This window comes from Myotis brandtii, unplaced genomic scaffold (assembly GCF_000412655.1).
Source record: "Myotis brandtii unplaced genomic scaffold, ASM41265v1 scaffold23, whole genome shotgun sequence".
In the NCBI taxonomy this organism is placed as follows: Eukaryota; Metazoa; Chordata; class Mammalia; order Chiroptera; family Vespertilionidae; genus Myotis; species Myotis brandtii.
Window position 1 is genome coordinate 5,390,206 of NW_005358649.1, and position 18,645 is coordinate 5,408,850.

General features: G+C 46.1%; 1 protein-coding gene across 1 annotated transcript in view; it reads right to left on the reverse strand.

Moving 5' to 3' along the window:
* JPH1 (junctophilin 1) overlaps positions 1-18,645 on the reverse strand; it is a gene marked incomplete at its 5' end in the record, with an annotated part of 86,347 nt that overhangs the window by 61,204 nt on the left and 6,498 nt on the right. The window contains one exon of the mRNA XM_005866408.2: positions 18,096-18,639. Within this exon, the coding sequence (XP_005866470.1) occupies positions 18,096-18,639 (544 nt within the window). The remainder of the gene's footprint in view (positions 1-18,095; positions 18,640-18,645) is intronic.

The following is an 18,645-nucleotide window of genomic DNA, read 5'->3' on the forward strand; positions in this document are numbered from 1 at the left end:
ACACAGACCTCCCTCTGGTCTTACTCCCTCTGGTCTGGACTGAGGGAGTGATGGGGGTGCCACCCGAGCGTCTGAGGGAGCTCCCTCCACCGTGGGAGTCCTGGGAGCCGCTAGAATGGAGAGCAACAGGATGGGAGCAACCAAGCGGCTGGGAGGGGAGTCACGTGACCTGTGACCTGCCTTCTCTCCAATGCACCTCTTTCAAGCTGATAAAAGGCACCTCCCCATCTACCTCTCCAGCTGCAGCTCTAAGGGAGGCATGTGAACTCTGGCCAGGTAGACGGACGGGAGCCAAGACGAAGTCAGCCACACGGAATGAAACGGGGCCAACTGCAGCCTGGCCAGACCTGCCCTGACTCACACGCGACAGAGCCAGAGGACTCCGTGGGCCCCCACCCTCTCCCCCCAGGATCCCTCCGTGTCCCGACAACAAACCCCTTTTCTGGTGATGCCCCTGCCCCCACCTCCACGCGGCTCAGGGGTTAATTCCCAGCAGCACTGCTGCTTGTTTACGGACCCATCTCTGTCACTCGGTTGTAAATTCCCTGGAGGACAGGGGCCATGATTTTCTCATTTTGGTCTCTCCCAAGCCACCAACTCTACTTGCTTTACACAGAGCAGGCATTCATTCACGGTTGACACGACTACAGCATTTACTCTAACATGAAACAGTAAGCATCCACACTCCACTCCAAATGTATTACCCCACGATAATCCTGTGAGGAACTATTAGGCTTTCCCCCATGGGGCAGGTGAAGGAGCGTGAGACGTGGGAGGGTTAAGCCGTTTGCCTGGGTCCCAGCACTGGGTTGTGGTGTAGAGGAGTCCCCCCTTTTCTCTGGATACAAACCAAGACCCCCCAGTGGATAGCTGAAACCACAGATAGCACCGAACCCTATAGATACTGTGCATTTTTCCCTATACGTACAGGCCTTTCCACTTAATGGAAGCATTTTATGTCCTCTCTATTTGGCATATCTGAATTGCCAGCATCTTGTGATTTGGGGCCATTACTGTAATTATTTTTTATATTTTTATTGATTTCAGAGAGGAAGGGAGAGAGGGAGAGAGACAGAAACATCAATGATGAGAGAGAATCATTGATCAGCTGCCTCTCGCAAGCCCCACACTGGAGATTGAGCCGGCAACCTGTGCCTGTGCCCTGACCGGAAATCGAACCAGGACCTCCTGGTTCATAGGTCGACGCTCAAATACAGCCACTCCAGGTGGGCATGATGTGGGGCCATTATTAAGTAAAACAAGGTTACTTGACCACAAGCTCTGTGATGACCCAGATGGCTACTAAGTGACTGACAGGCAGGGAGCATCTACAGTGCGGAGACACTGGACAAAGAAATGAGTCATGACCCAGGCAGGGCAGAGCTGGACAGCAAGAGATTTCATCACGCTTCTCAGCGTGGCACGTAATTGAAAACGTATGAATTGTTTATTTCTGGAATTTTCCGTTTCATGTTTTTGGACCACCGTTGACCACAAATAACTGAAACTGTGGAAAGCAGATGGGGGCGGGGATGGGGGGGCGGTGGATACTACATGGTCTTAACCACTAACTGCTAGGACTGCCTCTCTGTGCCCTGGGTCTACATGAATATAAATAACAATAGCGTTTCGGCAGGGAAGAAACCAGCAAGAGCTTTTAATCCTCCAGCTTTGCCCTGGCAGCCACCTCTGCTTGGAGAGCCCTTCCTCTCCTTTCTATTCCTGGAAACACCTACTTGTGCCCTCAAGGCTGCTCAAGAGTCACCCCTTGAAGTCTCCCATGGTCCCTCCAGGTGTTTTGGGACCCTCTGGGTCAGTCTATATATATACTGTCATTTGCTAGGTCACATCTTATACCTGCTGGTTTTCTTCTCAATCTCCTGCCCCAGCATAGGAGGGCAAGAGCGGTTTCTTTGAAATACTCAGCATGGAGGCATTCAACAACTGTTGCCCTATCAGTTTATTTACTAACTATTAAGTGCTATTTCTTGGGTTAGGGACATTCACATACACTAATCTCATTTAATTCTCCCAACTTCCTGTGAATTGCCAGGTACCAAGTCACCCCATTTGGGGGATGAGACATCTGAGGCTTAAACAATATTTAATTAGCCAATATTTGAATGAAATCTCTCACTTTAGCTGATCTAGTAAGTCCCCAGAGTCATTTTAGCATCCTCATCACCAAACACGGGGTGGGGGCCGGGGGGGGACAGTGCTATGAGGGAGATCCGGGTGTCCTCCCTCAGGGCACCTGCAGATGGGTCTCTTGGTGTCTTGCTCCTGGGCCCTGATCTGAGCCTGTTCAGGAAGAGGGTTCAGTCTCCAGGTCACCAGTCACCTCCTTTCACCCAGGCTTCTGTGTATGTTTTAGCCAAGGCTAGGGATTCAGTCTCACTGACCACAGAGGACTTTCCATAATGAGCGATCATTTCCATTAAACTGAATAACTCTTACGCTGTGACCTCCATATAGAGATTTTACATATATATGATGTATTGTGCTGATATATGAATTGAGAAATCCATTTAGATCTTAGCCTCGAACTGCAGATTCAAAATCTCTAAGAAAGAATACCAACTCAAATATGACAAATCAATGAAAACCAAGTATTTAGAGTACCTAGAATGTCTTGACATCTGTGCTAGGTTCCATGCAAGGTATAACAAATAGAACTGGTTGTATTAGCTATACAGCAGTGGTTCCCACAGGGGGGCAATCTGATTTTTAAGGGGGTGCAATTTGAGAATGAGTTATTTAACAGTAAATTTTTTGCATTTCTTATGGTTCTATGGGCCTCATAACTAGTATATAAACATATATATTGTGACATATTTGTGCATTTCAGTTCTCTATTACATTTTGAAACTTTATTTGCTATTTTTCATATCACTTCATATTATTATTATTATTTTTTAACAATTTCTTAGTGATTTCTTCCTCAGCATTTCAACTGCCCTTTTGTTCTTTTATTTTTTCTCTTTCATGGATGCTGTGTTCTTTGGAAGCTTGTTTAGATCAAGTTCATGGCCTTTTAGGCTTCCTCCATGTGACTAGGAGTTTACTTTTTGAATAAGAATTTTATGTCATAGGGGGGTGCATCAGGATTTTAGAGATGCTTAGGTGGGCTTGGCCAAAAAAAGGTTGTGAACCACTGCTGTACAGTAACTAGAATAATAAAAGCGTCATATGCTAATTAGACTGGACAGCCGAACGACCTTCCGGATGTCCTTCCAGACGACCTTCCAGATGAAGCCGGGGCTTCGAGGGCTGAGGCAAGCGGCTGTGGCTGCAAGGGCCAAACCCCTTGCACAAATTTCGTGCATTGGGCCTCTAGTATACTAATAAACAGAATAGGCCACTGAAGTCTAAAAAACGATCTATTCATATCATTTTCTTCTCAAGCGTCGCATAAGTAAACATTTTATTCTTACTAAAAATGATTCCAGCTAGCTTTAGATTTATGCTTAATTATCAGGGAAAACTTAGTAAGTCTATATAGTTTTGCTGTTCATTAGTTCAGTCCTTATTAATTCAGAGTTCTTATTTATTTATTTTTTTTAGAGTTCTAAAAAGTATTTAGAATTTAAGCAAGCAGGATTTCATACTTATTCTAGAGGTTGAATGGAAGGGGTAAAGGAAAAATTGAAAAAAGAGAAAAAGAAATCCTGCAAATGTCATGAGAAAATCCAGTTATGCACAGCCTGTTTTAAGTTCCTAAAGGTCTTTATACTTATTTGGTACAAGGACTATAATTATATCAATTTGCCTAAAAACTTTTTTTTTTCTACAAAGAAATCCCTTTTTAATTTCCATGGCTTGAAAACTTAAGCTTTTACATCTCTGGCTGATTCAGAGTCCTCCTACAGACAAACATATAAAGCATGACTCAGTGTAACCCATGATTTTTTTTTTTTTTTTTTTTTTGGTTAATCCTCACCCGAGGATATTTTCCCCATTGATTTTTAGAGAGAGTGGAAGAGAGGGGTAGAGATACACAGAGAGAAACATCAATGTGAGTGAGACACATCGATTGGTGGGCCTCCCACATGTCAGGGATTGAGTCTGCAACCGAGGTACGTGCCCTTGTCCGGAATCAAACTCAGGACCCTTCAATCTGCAGGCTAACGCTCTAGCCACTGAGCCAAACTAGCTAGGGCTGTACCCCATGACTTTGTTCATACCCGAAGAGCATGTAATATAAATAATTTTGTATTTTGATTCATTTAAGAGGTGTTGGCCACTTAGTAAAAGTACTTTTTCTTTTCATATTTTCCTGTTTTATGAGTAATAAGAACATGGTTGATGGACTAGAACAGAATAGACACATAACCAGATTTCTCTTAACAGGAAAATCAGACTGCTCAAGAGAGACCCCTCTATCTCATCCACACCCCACCCCCGCCTGCCTTCTAGCAGAAGGGGGGACTTCTCACACCCGGCTGAGCAAGGGGGTCCTTTCAAGCAGAGAGTTGCCACTAAGGATTTGCAGAGAAGCCGGACTGTCAGCGGGACATGCCAGCTCCCGGAGGCTAGACAAAGGTGACAGGTCAGAGCAGGGACGAGGAAAGGCCGTAGATGGTATCATGGAACATAATACAAAAACACACACAAAAACCCCAGACCCCTGGGTCCCCCTGATTTTGATCATAAGCTGAATACAAGTGCTCTTTGTGGGCCCCCTAACTCACCCACTGTTCTCCATGCTACCGCCCTACTCCACGCAAGTAACACACCTACGCATGTCCTCCTGTAGTGCAGCCCTGGATGATAAGGTCCGGGGCCCCAAATTAGCCACAGCAAAGCTTCCACATTCTTTATTTAACTAGGAAGACAGGTATCTCCACGCAAGCCATGTCTGTGCTCATTCTCTTGATCCATTTTTGCACACACAGTAACTAATAAAAATGAAAGATGCCTTTCGAAGGCAAAGAAAGTCAGAGATGTTCATTTCATTTGTTTATATGGACTTGGTCCAAAACAAAAGTGAGCATGAGGATTCCATGAAAGCTCTGAGTACCCTTTGACTGACTAGTTAGATCAAGCATGTCAAACTCGCAGCCTGTGGACCGCATGCCTCGTTTATTTGGCCCGTGTTAGCCTTTGAGTTTGACATGCTTGAGCTAGATACTGCAATGGCTACTCTATTAACAAAGTAAATTTAAAAAAAGGGGGGATTTGTTAATTTGGTTTGATTTTTAAATCATGGAATTATGCAAATAGATATGTTAGTTATAACCACACTCAAACCTGGTTCAGTACCTTGTCTTAGATTAGTTTCGTGTGTTTTAGGATAAAATAATTCCTGCTTCTTTCCACACATGGGTCACTATCCTGGAAGATTCCTTATAAATTTCTCTACCCCAGCCCTCTCTACTCGCTTTCCGAACAACCCTTTTATTATGGAGGACAACGTAAATCTTTGATTTTGATGTTTTCCTTTCCTTTGGAAGCTCTTACATGCACAAGCCTTGAGAGTGACCGTTCTTACAGGACTCTCATCTCTCGTTTTGTTCCTCCTTTAAATGCCCATGAGTCAAAAGATTCCTTATCCTCCTCCCCAAATGTCTCCACCATGATTCATGAGCCCTTGTGCTCTGAGCTAACGATGCTCAGATCCTTAGCGTTTTAACTCCCTTGGACAAAACCAGCTGCATGTTTGCAAATTTCAAGGGTCCAGTTCTTTACGGCCGGACACATTTATTCCTGTCCTTCACGGTTCTGTCCCAACTGCTGCCGGGATCCACCCCCTGAGCACGGCAGCGCAAACCATTCTCCTCAGATGTTGTTTTGCTCATGTTACTCGCTTGCTGGGAACTCAGGCGGCTTCCACTTGCGCGTTGCATAACACCTGATGGTGCCTTTCAGATCCTTGAGCAGTCAGCACCCTTATCTAATTGTCCTCCTCTCTCCCCATGACTCAGCTGTGCTCACACCACGGCAGAGCCCCACACTGTGCCTCTTAGATGACACGCACCAGCAGGGGGTGCACAGCCCACCAGGGGGCTGAATACACTTTTGTACACACGTTTGTAAGACTTCTCAAACGAGGAGGAAGCTTTACAGTCTGAATCATACAAAAGCGTTATATCCAGCATCTCTAGCCTCCTACTTTCCTGTTATGTGTATTCTCTTCTACAAACCAAAAGCATTAATTTTCAGGAATCTTAGACTAGCACCACCGCTCTCCGCAAATGTACTGCCTTTCTGGATCATCTCTCCTGGTGGCAGGATGAGGGTGTCTGCATATGAAAGACCCCTCATTCCAGGTTCTGTAGGCAATGGGAGTCGCTAGGACACAGAACACTGGGAGAAGAGTAATAAGGCCATGAAGCTAACAGTAAGATCTCCAGCAAGGTACAAGGACAGTCCTGCCCACGGATAATGAGCACTGCTGGGCTTTATTGCCTCTGAGCGATTTTCATCCTCTTCAGCTTGTGAGTCACCAGACACGCTGTCCTTCCCCCACCTGGCAAAACCCCCGTCTGCCCCTGTGACAAAATCATGCCTTCGCTCCCCTTCAAAATATTGCTCAAGGCTCCAATTCTCTATGAAATCATTCCAGACCAATTCCATCTGGCACCAGACACACCAATTATACTAGGAACCCCTCCGTATTCATGCTGTCTCCAATTTTTCTCCTTTGTCTCATTACTCGGCATTTCTTCAGGGCCAGCATTCATATGCACCCATGCTCACGTAGACTCGTCTACACACATGTTTACACAGACCCTGCGTGTGGGGGATGGTCATTTGAGACTTTATTTTTCTTTCCTTTTTTTGGCTTACGCCTTCTATTTCCCTTGAAATATCTTTAAGATCTTATTGGGCACCAAATACGGCGGAGGCTCTGGAACGGTTATAACTGTTACCAATATAGCAACTGTAATTAAAGAAAACTTCTCAACAATAAAGTTTCGTAACAACTCTAACACCACAAAATTAACACATCACTGAAGGTTCTGAAGGGAAAAAAAAATCCCAAAATATGCTTTCCTTTCCCTCATTTTTGTTTATGGAATGAAACCTTAGTGACGGCTCACTCCTTAATCAGATTCTTATCATTCCAACAATAGGCTCAAAGTTATTCCAATTTAGTGAAGCGCAAGAAGAATAAGATAATCTTGCAAAATGCTTTTGCTATCAACTTTGTACAGTAACGTGACAAAAGAAAAACCCACCCAAGAAGCTAGCTCAAAAGTCTTTGAAAGCGCTTTCTGAACAAGTCAACCTATTTCCCTTCAAGTTCTGTAAGACGGACCATTTAGAGAATTCTAGAAACCTGCATGGAGCGAGGCAGAGCACTAGGAAGTGAAGGGCCGGCAGTGACCTCTCTTATTAACTACTTCCTGTGGGTGTAAGATATCTGCAAGCAGCTCTAAGCTTATGGGGGCGTGGGCCCGGCTTCCTCCCTCCCCCTCCAGGCCCAGCGCAGCCCTGAGTGTGCACGTGGTGCACAGGAACTCTGAGAAGATCAGGGCCATTGCTTGGTGACCTGCGCTCCTTACGAGTCCTTCAACATGGCTGGTCCGTGGTAATTTGGGTTCTGTTCGCGACAACTGACACAGGGGGACACTGTCCCTTTCAGTCCACCCTCCTCTGATTGCGGCCACACCTGGAGTTGGAAGAGTAAATGGTCAGCGATGTTTCACTATGTTTGCTTACTGACTAATTTCCATCAGAAACATCGCTGGAATTGGCCTGTGACTTCAGGTTCAAAAGCCACACAAATGGAGGGGAGGTCGCCCGGACTTGGGCTTTCTGTGACAAACGGGTCCAGTTGCCCACTTCCTCAGCCCCACTCCTTGGGTGAGGATTTATGGACTAGAGTAAGAGACTCAGAAAGATTACTTGTTTAATATGCTTGACAAAACCCCCCCATGTTCGGGAATGAATGAACCTTTTCACTAACATTACTGAGAGCCATTGCAATATCAGACACTAGTATCTAAGATTCGCCTCCATCCCTTACCCACCACTTCTGGTCCATCAATTCCTGTAAGTTTTATCCTTTGCCTCTCTACCACCCTGACCTTGACTGGGTTCTTTATCCTCTCCTCCACAGGCCAGTCTGTGGGTCTTGGCCCCTTTAACTCCATCGCAAAGGCTGATGGCTCCCTTCAAATCCCTTTAAAGACTCCCCAAGGCCATCAGTAGAAAATCAGCTGCCAAAGCTTCATGATCTCATTCCTATCAAAACTCAAGCTACACTTACTGACCGTGAGTGTGCCTAAGAGTAACCTGGGAAGCTCTGGGCCTTGTCCCGAGAAAGGTTAATGTAGCACTAGGTTGGGGGGGGGGAGCAGGGATTTTTAGGAACCCCCTGAGATGTGCTGCAGGGGGTGGTGGGCTGCACCTGAAGAAACACCGTCTCCGATGGCCTGGAGGAACTTACTGCAGGGTTAGGCAACGGACAGGGGCTGGGGGTGAGGCATTCAGGCATAGAGAGATGCTCATGCAAAGAGCCCCAGACAGTGTCTGTGACAGGGTCACCCAGGCTGGCTTAGGTACTTGGGGGGTGGGAGGGGGTGGTGTCCCCCTGACCTGCAGCCCCACCGTGCTCACAGCACCTGCCCAGCTGCAGAGAAGTGCTACCGACCCAACCGCAGGGTATTCGTGCTTCACAACAGGTTTTGTTTCTGATTCATCTCTGTATGCCTAGGGCCTACTGCCATGTTTGGACAGAGCTGACACTAAATAAATGTTTGCCAAATGATGTTCTTTAGCATAATAATTTGCAAGGGTGATACTCTGTTCTACTCTGTTGCCAAGAAAGAAACAGGCCAGCGGATCTTGCTCACTGGGTGGGTCCCTTCAGCACAAATCTTCGAAAGCATACATTTCACAAATTCAAGTGCAGACATTCTGATACTCGAGTTGCATTATTCAAAGGCAACAGATTTCTGGTCACTTAATGTGAGAACTGCTTTATTTGTGCTTCTTAAAAAGAGCTGTTTCTAACATCATCTGCATACAATTCTGTTCCTGGCCTCCTAAGTATCTCTGTTCCGCAGAGTTCTGGTCTGAGCTCCATATGAAGAGTGGGAATCTTTTTGCATCCTAGACCCGTGTTCCCTGTTGTCTTTGCGGCCAGCACCTCAAAAATTCAAGAAGTCAAAAATCCATTGCAAACTCATCTTCCTCTTTAAACCCGTACCTTACTCTCAGGTCCGTATGTGAATCAACAGGACCACCGCCCATCCGGTGGGCCATCCAGAACCACACTGGCTTCCTTTTCTAGGTCCACCGCACGCATTCAACCAACCATCAAGTCCAATTGAGCCTGCTTGGGAGGCTCTCGCCCAACATTTGCTTTTTTCCATCGTCACTGCCATCGCTTAGCTCAGCCCATGGACTCTCCCCTAGCCTGCTCGTTAGCAGATCACGACTTCATTTTTCTCCAGGTCTCTCTCTCCTTACTCTTCCCTAACCCTATACTACCTGTAACCAAAGCGATCTTTCTAAGTCTGACCAGGTAATTCCTGTTTAAGACTACCAAAAGCCCTCGCCTGTCTTGAGGATAATGTCCAAACTTCCCCTTATAGGTCAGTGAGGTTGCTTCTCCACCTCATCTCTTAACACCCCTACCTTGCACTCTCTTTGCCAACCATGCCCAATATTTTACAGTGGCCCAAATACACATGGGCTGTTGTCCTTGGCACGCTTCTCCATCTTCTGGAGAACAGGTGCACATCCTTCGGTTCTCATGTTGGATACCACCTGCAAAATCATGCCTCCATCCCCAGGCTATGATTAAGCTCCTCCTACGGGCTACCTAACCTCACAGCTAGGTGCCAATCATCCGACAGGTAATTAAATGTTTTCTCTGTCCCAACTAGACTCTATCATGGGAAGGACGGGGACCCAATCATAGCTTTACATTTACATAGTATGTAATCAATTAATGTCACAAAGAGGCGATTAAAATCAATGTTTCACTGAGTTTAAGAACCAAACCTTATCAAAAGGGCTGAGCATCCAAACCAGAGTGCTAACTAACGTGTAACTGATGACAGACAAGGGCTAAGGTACCACCCGTCCAGGGCATTTGCATCTTTCCAAGGTAATCTATCAGTCCAGAGCTGAACTGATTCTCTATTCACTGGGACGAGCAAGAGGGGGTGGGAACCAGTGACAGGTAAACTCGCCACCTGGTGCTCCTCCCTTCGACTCTTGAACCCTACACTCTAGCTTTTATGGGATGTCTCAACATGTTTTGACTAATAGGCCTCCCATAGGACGCTCAAACCTGGGCCCTAATGGATGGACGCAAATGTATGACATCTTGATAGACTAACTCAAAAAACCTCTGACACCGATGCAAAAAGTTAAACATTGGGGGACTTCTAGACCAAGCAATCGATATCAAAATTTGATTGACCTGCTACAGTAAAATTCAGCAAAATTTTTACCTTACTTAAAAGTTTTTAAAAACTCACACAATTATTTGTTAAGCTCTGGCATAAGTGACTGTTTTAAAGACGCTAGAAAGTGAGTGTGTTTTCCTTGGCTTGAGTCAGTTTCTTTTGGCACACGGGGGAATGCTAAGAAGATTGGACTTCAAAGAGTTGCACTATTTTGGAGGCAGTCTTGATTCCTTACATGTTAATTAAATTTCTGATAAAGCAGCTTATTTTGAACTGAGAATATTATCCAAATAAATGGGAAACACCAACTAAGATAGAAGGGCAACATTATTAAAAGCTTATTTGGTTAATTCTCAGGAGGCTGGTGTACTAAAGCTGAATGACTTACATAAATACCTTTGGCATTTGTTGGATCCTGTTCCTAAACACAATGTTCATATTTCATCTATAATAAGAAAAGCATCTCAAAGATTTGCAAGGCACTGGTCTTGCAAGCGTCCAGTGTGGTGTCTTGAGTGAAGTGAGATTGGCAGTCAGCTTAATCCATAATGGAAAGTTGTGAGTGGGCGGCTTGGGCTGCCTGGCAGCTGCCCGGAGGAGGCGGCTACCAGCTCCGTTAGATGCACACGGAACTTGACACTTGCCCCAAAGCAGAGTTTCTCTGGGTCAAAGCTCAAATCCATGCGGAGCACCTGGGACGGACCCCAAATGCCACTGTGCCTCTGGCTTTCCGGAAGACTTTACAGGAGGGGGGATTTCATTACAAATGCAGCTCTACTACAATGTAACTGCTGCTTGAATGCTTCCCATTCACAGAATCACGAAAATGTCATATTTCAGAGCTAAATGAGATGGTCTGCTGCAGTTTGTATTGTTGAAGTAAATGCAGATTTCTACAGTTAAAACAAGGCCAACACGTGTCCCAAAACCAAACTTATCATCAGCACCCTGGATTATAGTTTTTTTTCTCTCCCTTTCTTTCCCTTTCTCATCAAGCACTGAATTGAACATGCTGACCTATCCCACCCACACCACACACGGCATCTTCTCCTTGCCCTCTCTGTTTAATCGAAGTGGGGAGCCATGCCTACCTGAGTCAGGGTTCAAAAAGTATGTTGATCGTGGGCCCAACGTCTGGAAAACTGTGTGAGCCTCCCATTATGATGGCCCAAGACCAATTTTCGTTCAATCTCTACTGCTTGAACCTCCATGTTAATCATTAAAACGCAGGGCCACCTCAACGCCACTCCGTTTCTGAATGGGCCTGGACTTGGAAGGGCTGGACGAAGAGTTTTTTAAAGAGAGATATTTAGCCACAAGATAGCCTCGGGGCGTTTTACAAAGTTCTCATAACACAGCGTGTTCCCATGTGCTGTGCAATGACCTGCGAAACGGCGAGGTGATAGAGATCAGAGTTGAAGGACAGGGGCTGGGCCAGGAGTTTCTCTCTGTTCCCCAGCCAGGACTCTGGGGACGATGCTATCCTAGCTTGACTCTCCCCTGCTGGGGGTGGGATGGAGCTGCGGCTGGCCCAGGTGATCTTTCTGATTTAGCTGCTCCCTTTGTCCACCCCCCCAGAGGATTCTCAGTGACTGCGCGGCCCATGAAGACGTTGGGGCCTTTGGTACAGAGAAGCGCGACTTTCTTGAAACAGCCTGGAGAAGAACGGGAGGAAATCACAGCAGGCTCCTCGCTCTCGGCATGGGAAATGGGTGCTCATGGCGAAGAGGAGAAATATGTGTCTAAGATTTTTATGTGCAATACAAAACGGATAACGCACATCAAGGATACTGGTGACCCCACACTAATACACCTAAACGCTCGAAAGAGAAAAACCTTTATTTTCCTATACTGTCTTCAGAACAGTGCCCCAGTGTAGCTTGAAATAAATACATATGCCATTTCCCTGTGCATTTTCTTTCCTCTTAAAAGAGTTGCCTGTTGACAGTATACTGACTTCACCCAGACCTGAGGCTGGGAAGGGGGTGAGTCCTCATGTCTGAACACAGTGGTCAAGCTTGGGGGGTTAACTCCTTTCCTTTTTTTTTTATAATATAATTTATTGATTTTTTACAGAGAGGAAGGGAGAGGGATAGAGAGTTAGAAACATCGGTGAGAGAGAAACATCGATCAGCTGCCTCCTGCACACACTCTACTGGGGATGTGCCCGCAACCAAGGTACATGCTCTTGACCAGAATCGAACCTGGGACCCTTCAGTCCTCAGGCCGACGCTCTATGCACTGAGCCAAACCGGTCAGGGCAACTCCTTTCCTCTTGTTTATCCCTCTTTCTGCCTCCCAAGCTTGCCTTCCCTTCCTCCCCCTCTACCCCCCATCCCCCTCTACCTCCATCCCAGTCTGACTTCTTGGTCTATCAGCTTTCACTTTGGGGACGGTACTTGCAGGGTCGACGTGCTTTCGGAAACATTAACTCTATATAGTGATTTACAGTTTACAAAGCCCTGTGACACCCACTCTCTCATTCAACTCTTACAGCAACCCTCCTGTGAAGAAAGAGGCAAGTATCAGTCCTCGTTCCTGGTGACTTGTCTGCAACTCAGCGTCTGAGTGTTTTAACCGAGCCTTTGGAATCAGTGTGGGGAAGGGCTGGGGTAACAGGTGGGAACCGGTGACAGGCAGAAAGGCAGAGATGGAAGAACACAGGCGGCACGGCTACAGACAATAACTAACACTCTTGTGAGCTGTAAATTCCGACGTTTTAGGTAATTTCCTTTCGAAATTTCTTTACCCGTTTAACAGCGTTTTCATTAAAATGACTTGCTAGGCATTACAAGGACGTACCTTCCTGCAAAAATGACTAATGCTAATAATTGAGAATGAACCAGAGCCCCAGGAGAAGAAATAAAAAGTTCACGGAAGAGGTGATCTAAAATTGTTTTCAAAGATCTGATATGACCCCAAGACAGGAAGGAAAGAAAGACAGGATGTAAACTATAATTTTGATTTGCAAAAGAGAAAGAGAATCCTTCTGTCCAACAGAGTCGAAGACTTTCAAATTCCTTGCCCTTCCCAACCACTTGGCGGAGGTCAAGCTCGTTCCTGGTGGTAGGAAGTTCCACTGGGAGCCACAATGTGCACGGACTCACGCCTGCCCTTGGGTTTTAATGACTAATAAGTGAAGCACGAATCGAGTCAAGCAATCTTGCGAGGGACTGTTCTATTGAGGATCGTTAAAAATATGACCCTAAAGAGGCAAGACCAGGAAAATCTCTCAAGAGGAAAAATAAGCCAGCGGCACACTCAGCAGACTTGGATTTTGGAAAGACAGTAAGCTCTCCTGTCCTGACTGCTCACATATGTTGGTGATGTACAATGTGCAGAATGAACTAATGCTGTGACAGTTAAGTAGGGTGACTTTTTGGAGTCTCCGTATCTGCTCACAGGAAGTACGCGCATGTATTGCTGGACCGGATCACACCTATGAAGAATGGTGATAACAGTTTGGCTTAACCTGAAGCTCTCATTTCCTGGCCCTGCCTTAGTTAGGACACTTTAATGATGTTGACTTCGTTAAAGGAAAGGGTACCTGCAACTCACGCTCCCGCATCTTGTGCACTTCCTTGACTACGGTTAGAGTAGAGCCTGATGAATTATGAGCGTGATGCTTCTTTTCTTAAAACGGTGACTTATACATGTCCAGCAGCCTGGAATTAGAAGCACTGGCCGTGTTCAGACCCCAAGCAGTGAGGATTTAATTCACTCGTTCATCAAATATTTACTCGGGGCCTTAGGGAAGTGCCCTGATCCAAGCCAGCGGCTGGGCATACAGAGGTGAGCAAAGCTGCCTGCAGCCTGGCTTTCTGACCTCGTTGGAGAAAGAGCCATTAAACAAACAGGCTGAAATAAAGTGACAACGTAGACCAGTGGGGGCTTGAGACCGGGGGGATGGCAGTGGGGTGGGAGGGTGTGGAGTTGGAGAGACTCTCAGTGAAGAAGAGACTTTGTGCCTAAACCTGAGGACGGAGCAGCCTGCGGGAGGCCCGGGAGCCGGGCAAGGGCCAGGCAGTGGGAAGGGCTCAACCAAATCCTAGAGCCAAAGGGAAGCTGTCGTGGCCGAGTCATTCTGAGCACGGAGGGCAGGGGGAGAGTGGTATCAGATAGTAATATGTCTCCTTAAAGAAAGGTATGGGAAATATACTTTTCCTGAAGGATTTTTTCAAACGACGTCATTTTTTATATTGAAGTCGAAAATTGGCAAACACAGAAACCCAGACTTGAGTTCTGGGCGCAGATGCAGCCAGCTCACCTGTGCACCAGACCTTGAGCTTGAGGCCCTCCACCCTCTACCTGGCTGCTTTGTCCCCCCCACCCCCCTGCAGCTATGGCTGGGGCCCCAGCAGAACAGGGGACCACACAAGGCTCCCTCCTGACACTACCTGCTTAGGTGTGGCTGTTACCACCTGCTGGGGCACTGAGAGTCCACATCCTGCTAATGGGGTAATGGGAGGACACAGCCCCACATGGCAGGCTGGCCTGTCCCTTCCCGGACACTTCACTCTAGTTCTGGGAGCTCGCAGCCATGCACCCCCCTAGCTCCAGTGAGGCTGGCCACTCCCATCTCCCACTTTCTCTTTCTTCTAATCTGCTAAAATGAAGGTAGTGCAAGCAAAGGCCTCAGGCTGTCACTGCTGTAGGCTGGCTCTCCCGTCCTGTCACCATCTGTTTCCATCCTCTAGAGCAGTGGTTCTCAACCTTCCTAATGCCGCGACCCTTTAATACAGTTCCTCATGTTGTGGTGACCCCCAATTGCATTGTTACAAATTGAACATAATTAAAGCATAGTGATTAATCACAAAAACAATATGTAATTATATATGTGTTTTCCGATGGTCTTAGGCGACCCCTGTGAAAGGGTCATTTGACCCCCAGAGGGGTCGCGGCCCACAGGTTGAGAACCGCTGCTCTAGAGCCAGGGTTATGACAGCAGACAGCTAGGAGGCCTCCCAGGCAGTGATCTCCAAGAACTTAATAGAAGCTGCCATCCCCCTTTTAAAAAAAGTTTTATAAGGAGGTAGAACACTAAACTCAGAGCTAGTACAGGGAGAATGCCAGTCCTTCAGCTACTTCCTACCAAGACGAGTTACAAAGCTCAGCATCTGAAGTAGTCATTAAAGCAATGGGGACTACAACAGTGAAAGTACGTAATAAAAGGGTTCACTGAGTGGGTATTTTTGGTTTAGTGTATCATCCAAAGAGTATTTTTTTTTATTCTGGTAAGAAGGCTTAACATGAGATCTACCCTATTAACACACAGTAAGTGCACACTAGCATATTGTTAACTGCAGACACAATGCTGTGCACAGCCCTCTAGAACTCTTCTTCTTGCTAAACTGAAACTTTATATCAGTTGAACCCCACCTTCCCACATCCCCCTCCCTCAAGCCCCTGGGAACCACCTTCTCCCTCTGTTTCCATGTGTTTGGCCACCTTCGATACTTTCATAAGTGGAATCAAGCAGCATTTGCCCCGTGACTGTGAGCATAATGGACCAAAGCCTTTTTGAAAAGCTAAATAAAGTCTTTTATGAAGTTAACTAGTGCAAAGTATAACATCTTAAGCTAAAGAACTCTGGATTATAAACTGTATAACACAGTATTCCCGGACTACATAATAGCACTCCCACAAGACTTCCAGCAGAGAGGGCATGGCTAGGACTTGGGTAAGAGTTTTATGATACTAGTATAATCACAGATCAGCTTTGTATTTGCAAGTGGTTCCCTTTCGTTATGTAGATTCCTCCAATATAAACTAATCATAAACTCAGTAATCACAGAAAGCATAAAAAAGTCTTTGATGCCAGAGTGTCCTGCATGGCTTACTTTCCATCAGGCAAGACTGAACCGCCTCCATGATAGCACTAGGTTGTAAGGTGGAAATAAAATGGAAGAATCCGGGAGTGTGCTTGAAATGACAGACTAGGTATATGACTGGTTTTCAAGTTAGCTGAGGACCAGGGAAGCCAGCAAGATCAGATGTGGCAAACATCCTATCTACAAAGCAAATGGAAAAGCAGATAGATACACTGCTTGGTGATCAGAGAAAACCAAGATCTAAAATAAAAGATGCGTGGCAGTGAAGACAGGAGAGACCTCTCATAAAAGTTTGTGCTGATTAACAAGAAATACTAACTTTAAATGAGAATTGATTGGAGATGCAACGGAAACCTTCAAAAACTTTTAATATTAGAATAGGTATCTATAAATCAGGGGCAGAGAACCTTTTTTCTGCCAAGGGCCATTTAGATATTTATAACATCATTCGAGGGCCATACAAAATGATCAACTTAAAAATTAGCCTGCTATAGTTGGTCAAACATTTAATTAACTCATCCCTAATGCCTTGGCAGGGCCAGACTAAATGATTTCGTGTGCCTTATACAGACTGAGGGTGGGACGTTCCCCATCCCTGCTATAAATAATGCAAAATCTCCCATTTGCCAAGCAGTGTTTCAGACACTCAGAAGTATAGTAGCCATAGAATAGGGATATTAAAAAAAAAACACCCCCCACACACAAACTTTATAGGTCTGGAAGTATATGAAATTGCCACATGAAAAAGTTCAAATATCAGAATTTTCATGTTTCAACCAAAAAAAAAAAAAGGTGGGGGTCCATTCATTCAATGCTAAGAATAAAAACCTGAAGACATGATGATATTTCGTGGTTTCAAAGGAGGTTTACTTCTATGGACAGTAAATGCATTGTTAATATTCTATGCTAAATGTCTGCTTCAAGTCACACACAACTGTGGTCCCTCAGTACCCACGGAAATAAGGCTAAAAGATAAATATTTCCAATTACAACCGTCCCTTTTTCTTTTGTGTCTAACATGACATCCATCCTTCATAAAATTCTATTCCCAACAGATTTCTCCATCCTTCTCGCTGGGTCCCTGAACCCAGCTATTAATGGCAAAACTTCAAGTACATAGACCTTCTGTGCCCACATCCACCCTACTTCTCAATCTATTATTCACCCACCTTCTCCTCCTCACTCCAGCCTGTCTCTACTGCTCTACTTTCTCCCAACCTTGGCGCACTGACAGTCCCATCTGTCCATGGCAGGTTCCCCGCCCCCCTTCCTTTTAATACACAGTGATCTAATCTTTCCTGCATAGAATGAGGCGATTTCTGTGAGCCTTCGTGCCTCTGCCTCTCCCATGTTGTTTTCAAGAATGCATGCTCGATTTTGTCATGTACCTTCCAAACTTCTGCCAGTCTAGATCTTGGTGGCTTTCTCAAAACCAATGCCACCTAAAAGGCTTCAGAAAACAGAACCTGAATTTTATAAATTAGGATAATTCTACAGGAGGAGCTGAAAACACTTAGAACTGACATATTAGGATAAAGGGACTCATCTATACCAGCTATGTTTCCACGTGGAAGCACTGTGCTCTCCATGGCAGTATTTCGAGAAGATGTATAACTTTCTGGACTCAGAAAATAAACAGAGGGCCTGCGTGAACTCCATCACAGTCAGGATCAGGGAGCAGGAAGGGGACCTCAATGTACCTTCAACGTTTTTGGATGATGGAAAGTTTCAGAACAGCGCAGGGCCATTTCTGACTCTGATTCTATTGGGCTTAATCACTTGCCACCTTTGATTCCGGCAGTGGCAGGACCTATTGGCGATGTCACCGACAGACTGACAAACAAATGGACATGGCACGACCCGACCCGGCAGGCCCGGGCACGCTGCGCTTACATACCTTGAATTGGCTATTTCCACTTTGGTTCTCGCCATGGCAGCTGCCCTTTGCGCGCCTTCGATGGCTCTGTCCACCTTCTCCCTAGTTTTTGTGTTTCTGATCGGTATGAGCTGCTTCCTTATTCCACGGACCAGAACGTTATTTTTGTATTTCCCCTCTTCCTTGGAGCCGTCGGGAAACAGGGTGCAGCCGTAGCCATGCCTCTTGTTGTTGACCCACTCGCCCTCGTACTTCATGCCGTTGGAGCGCTCGCTGATGCCGAAGCCGTTGCGCTTGTCGTTCCTCCACTCGCCCATGTAGGTTTCCGTGGTGGTGGCGTCCACGTGGTCCTCCACGGGGCAAAAATCGCAATCGACGTCGCCGAAGCTGATGGTGGAGTTGGCGTCGCTGGAGCTGATTCGGCTCATGGCCGCGTCGCTGCGGACCGAGCTGCGCTTGCTGGAGATGGAAGACTTGGACTCGGACTTGCGGATCTTCATGCTGCCGAGGAGCGAGCCCCGGCGGAAGAGGCCGCCCTTCTTCTTGCCCGCGAGCTCGGCGTCGGCTTGGA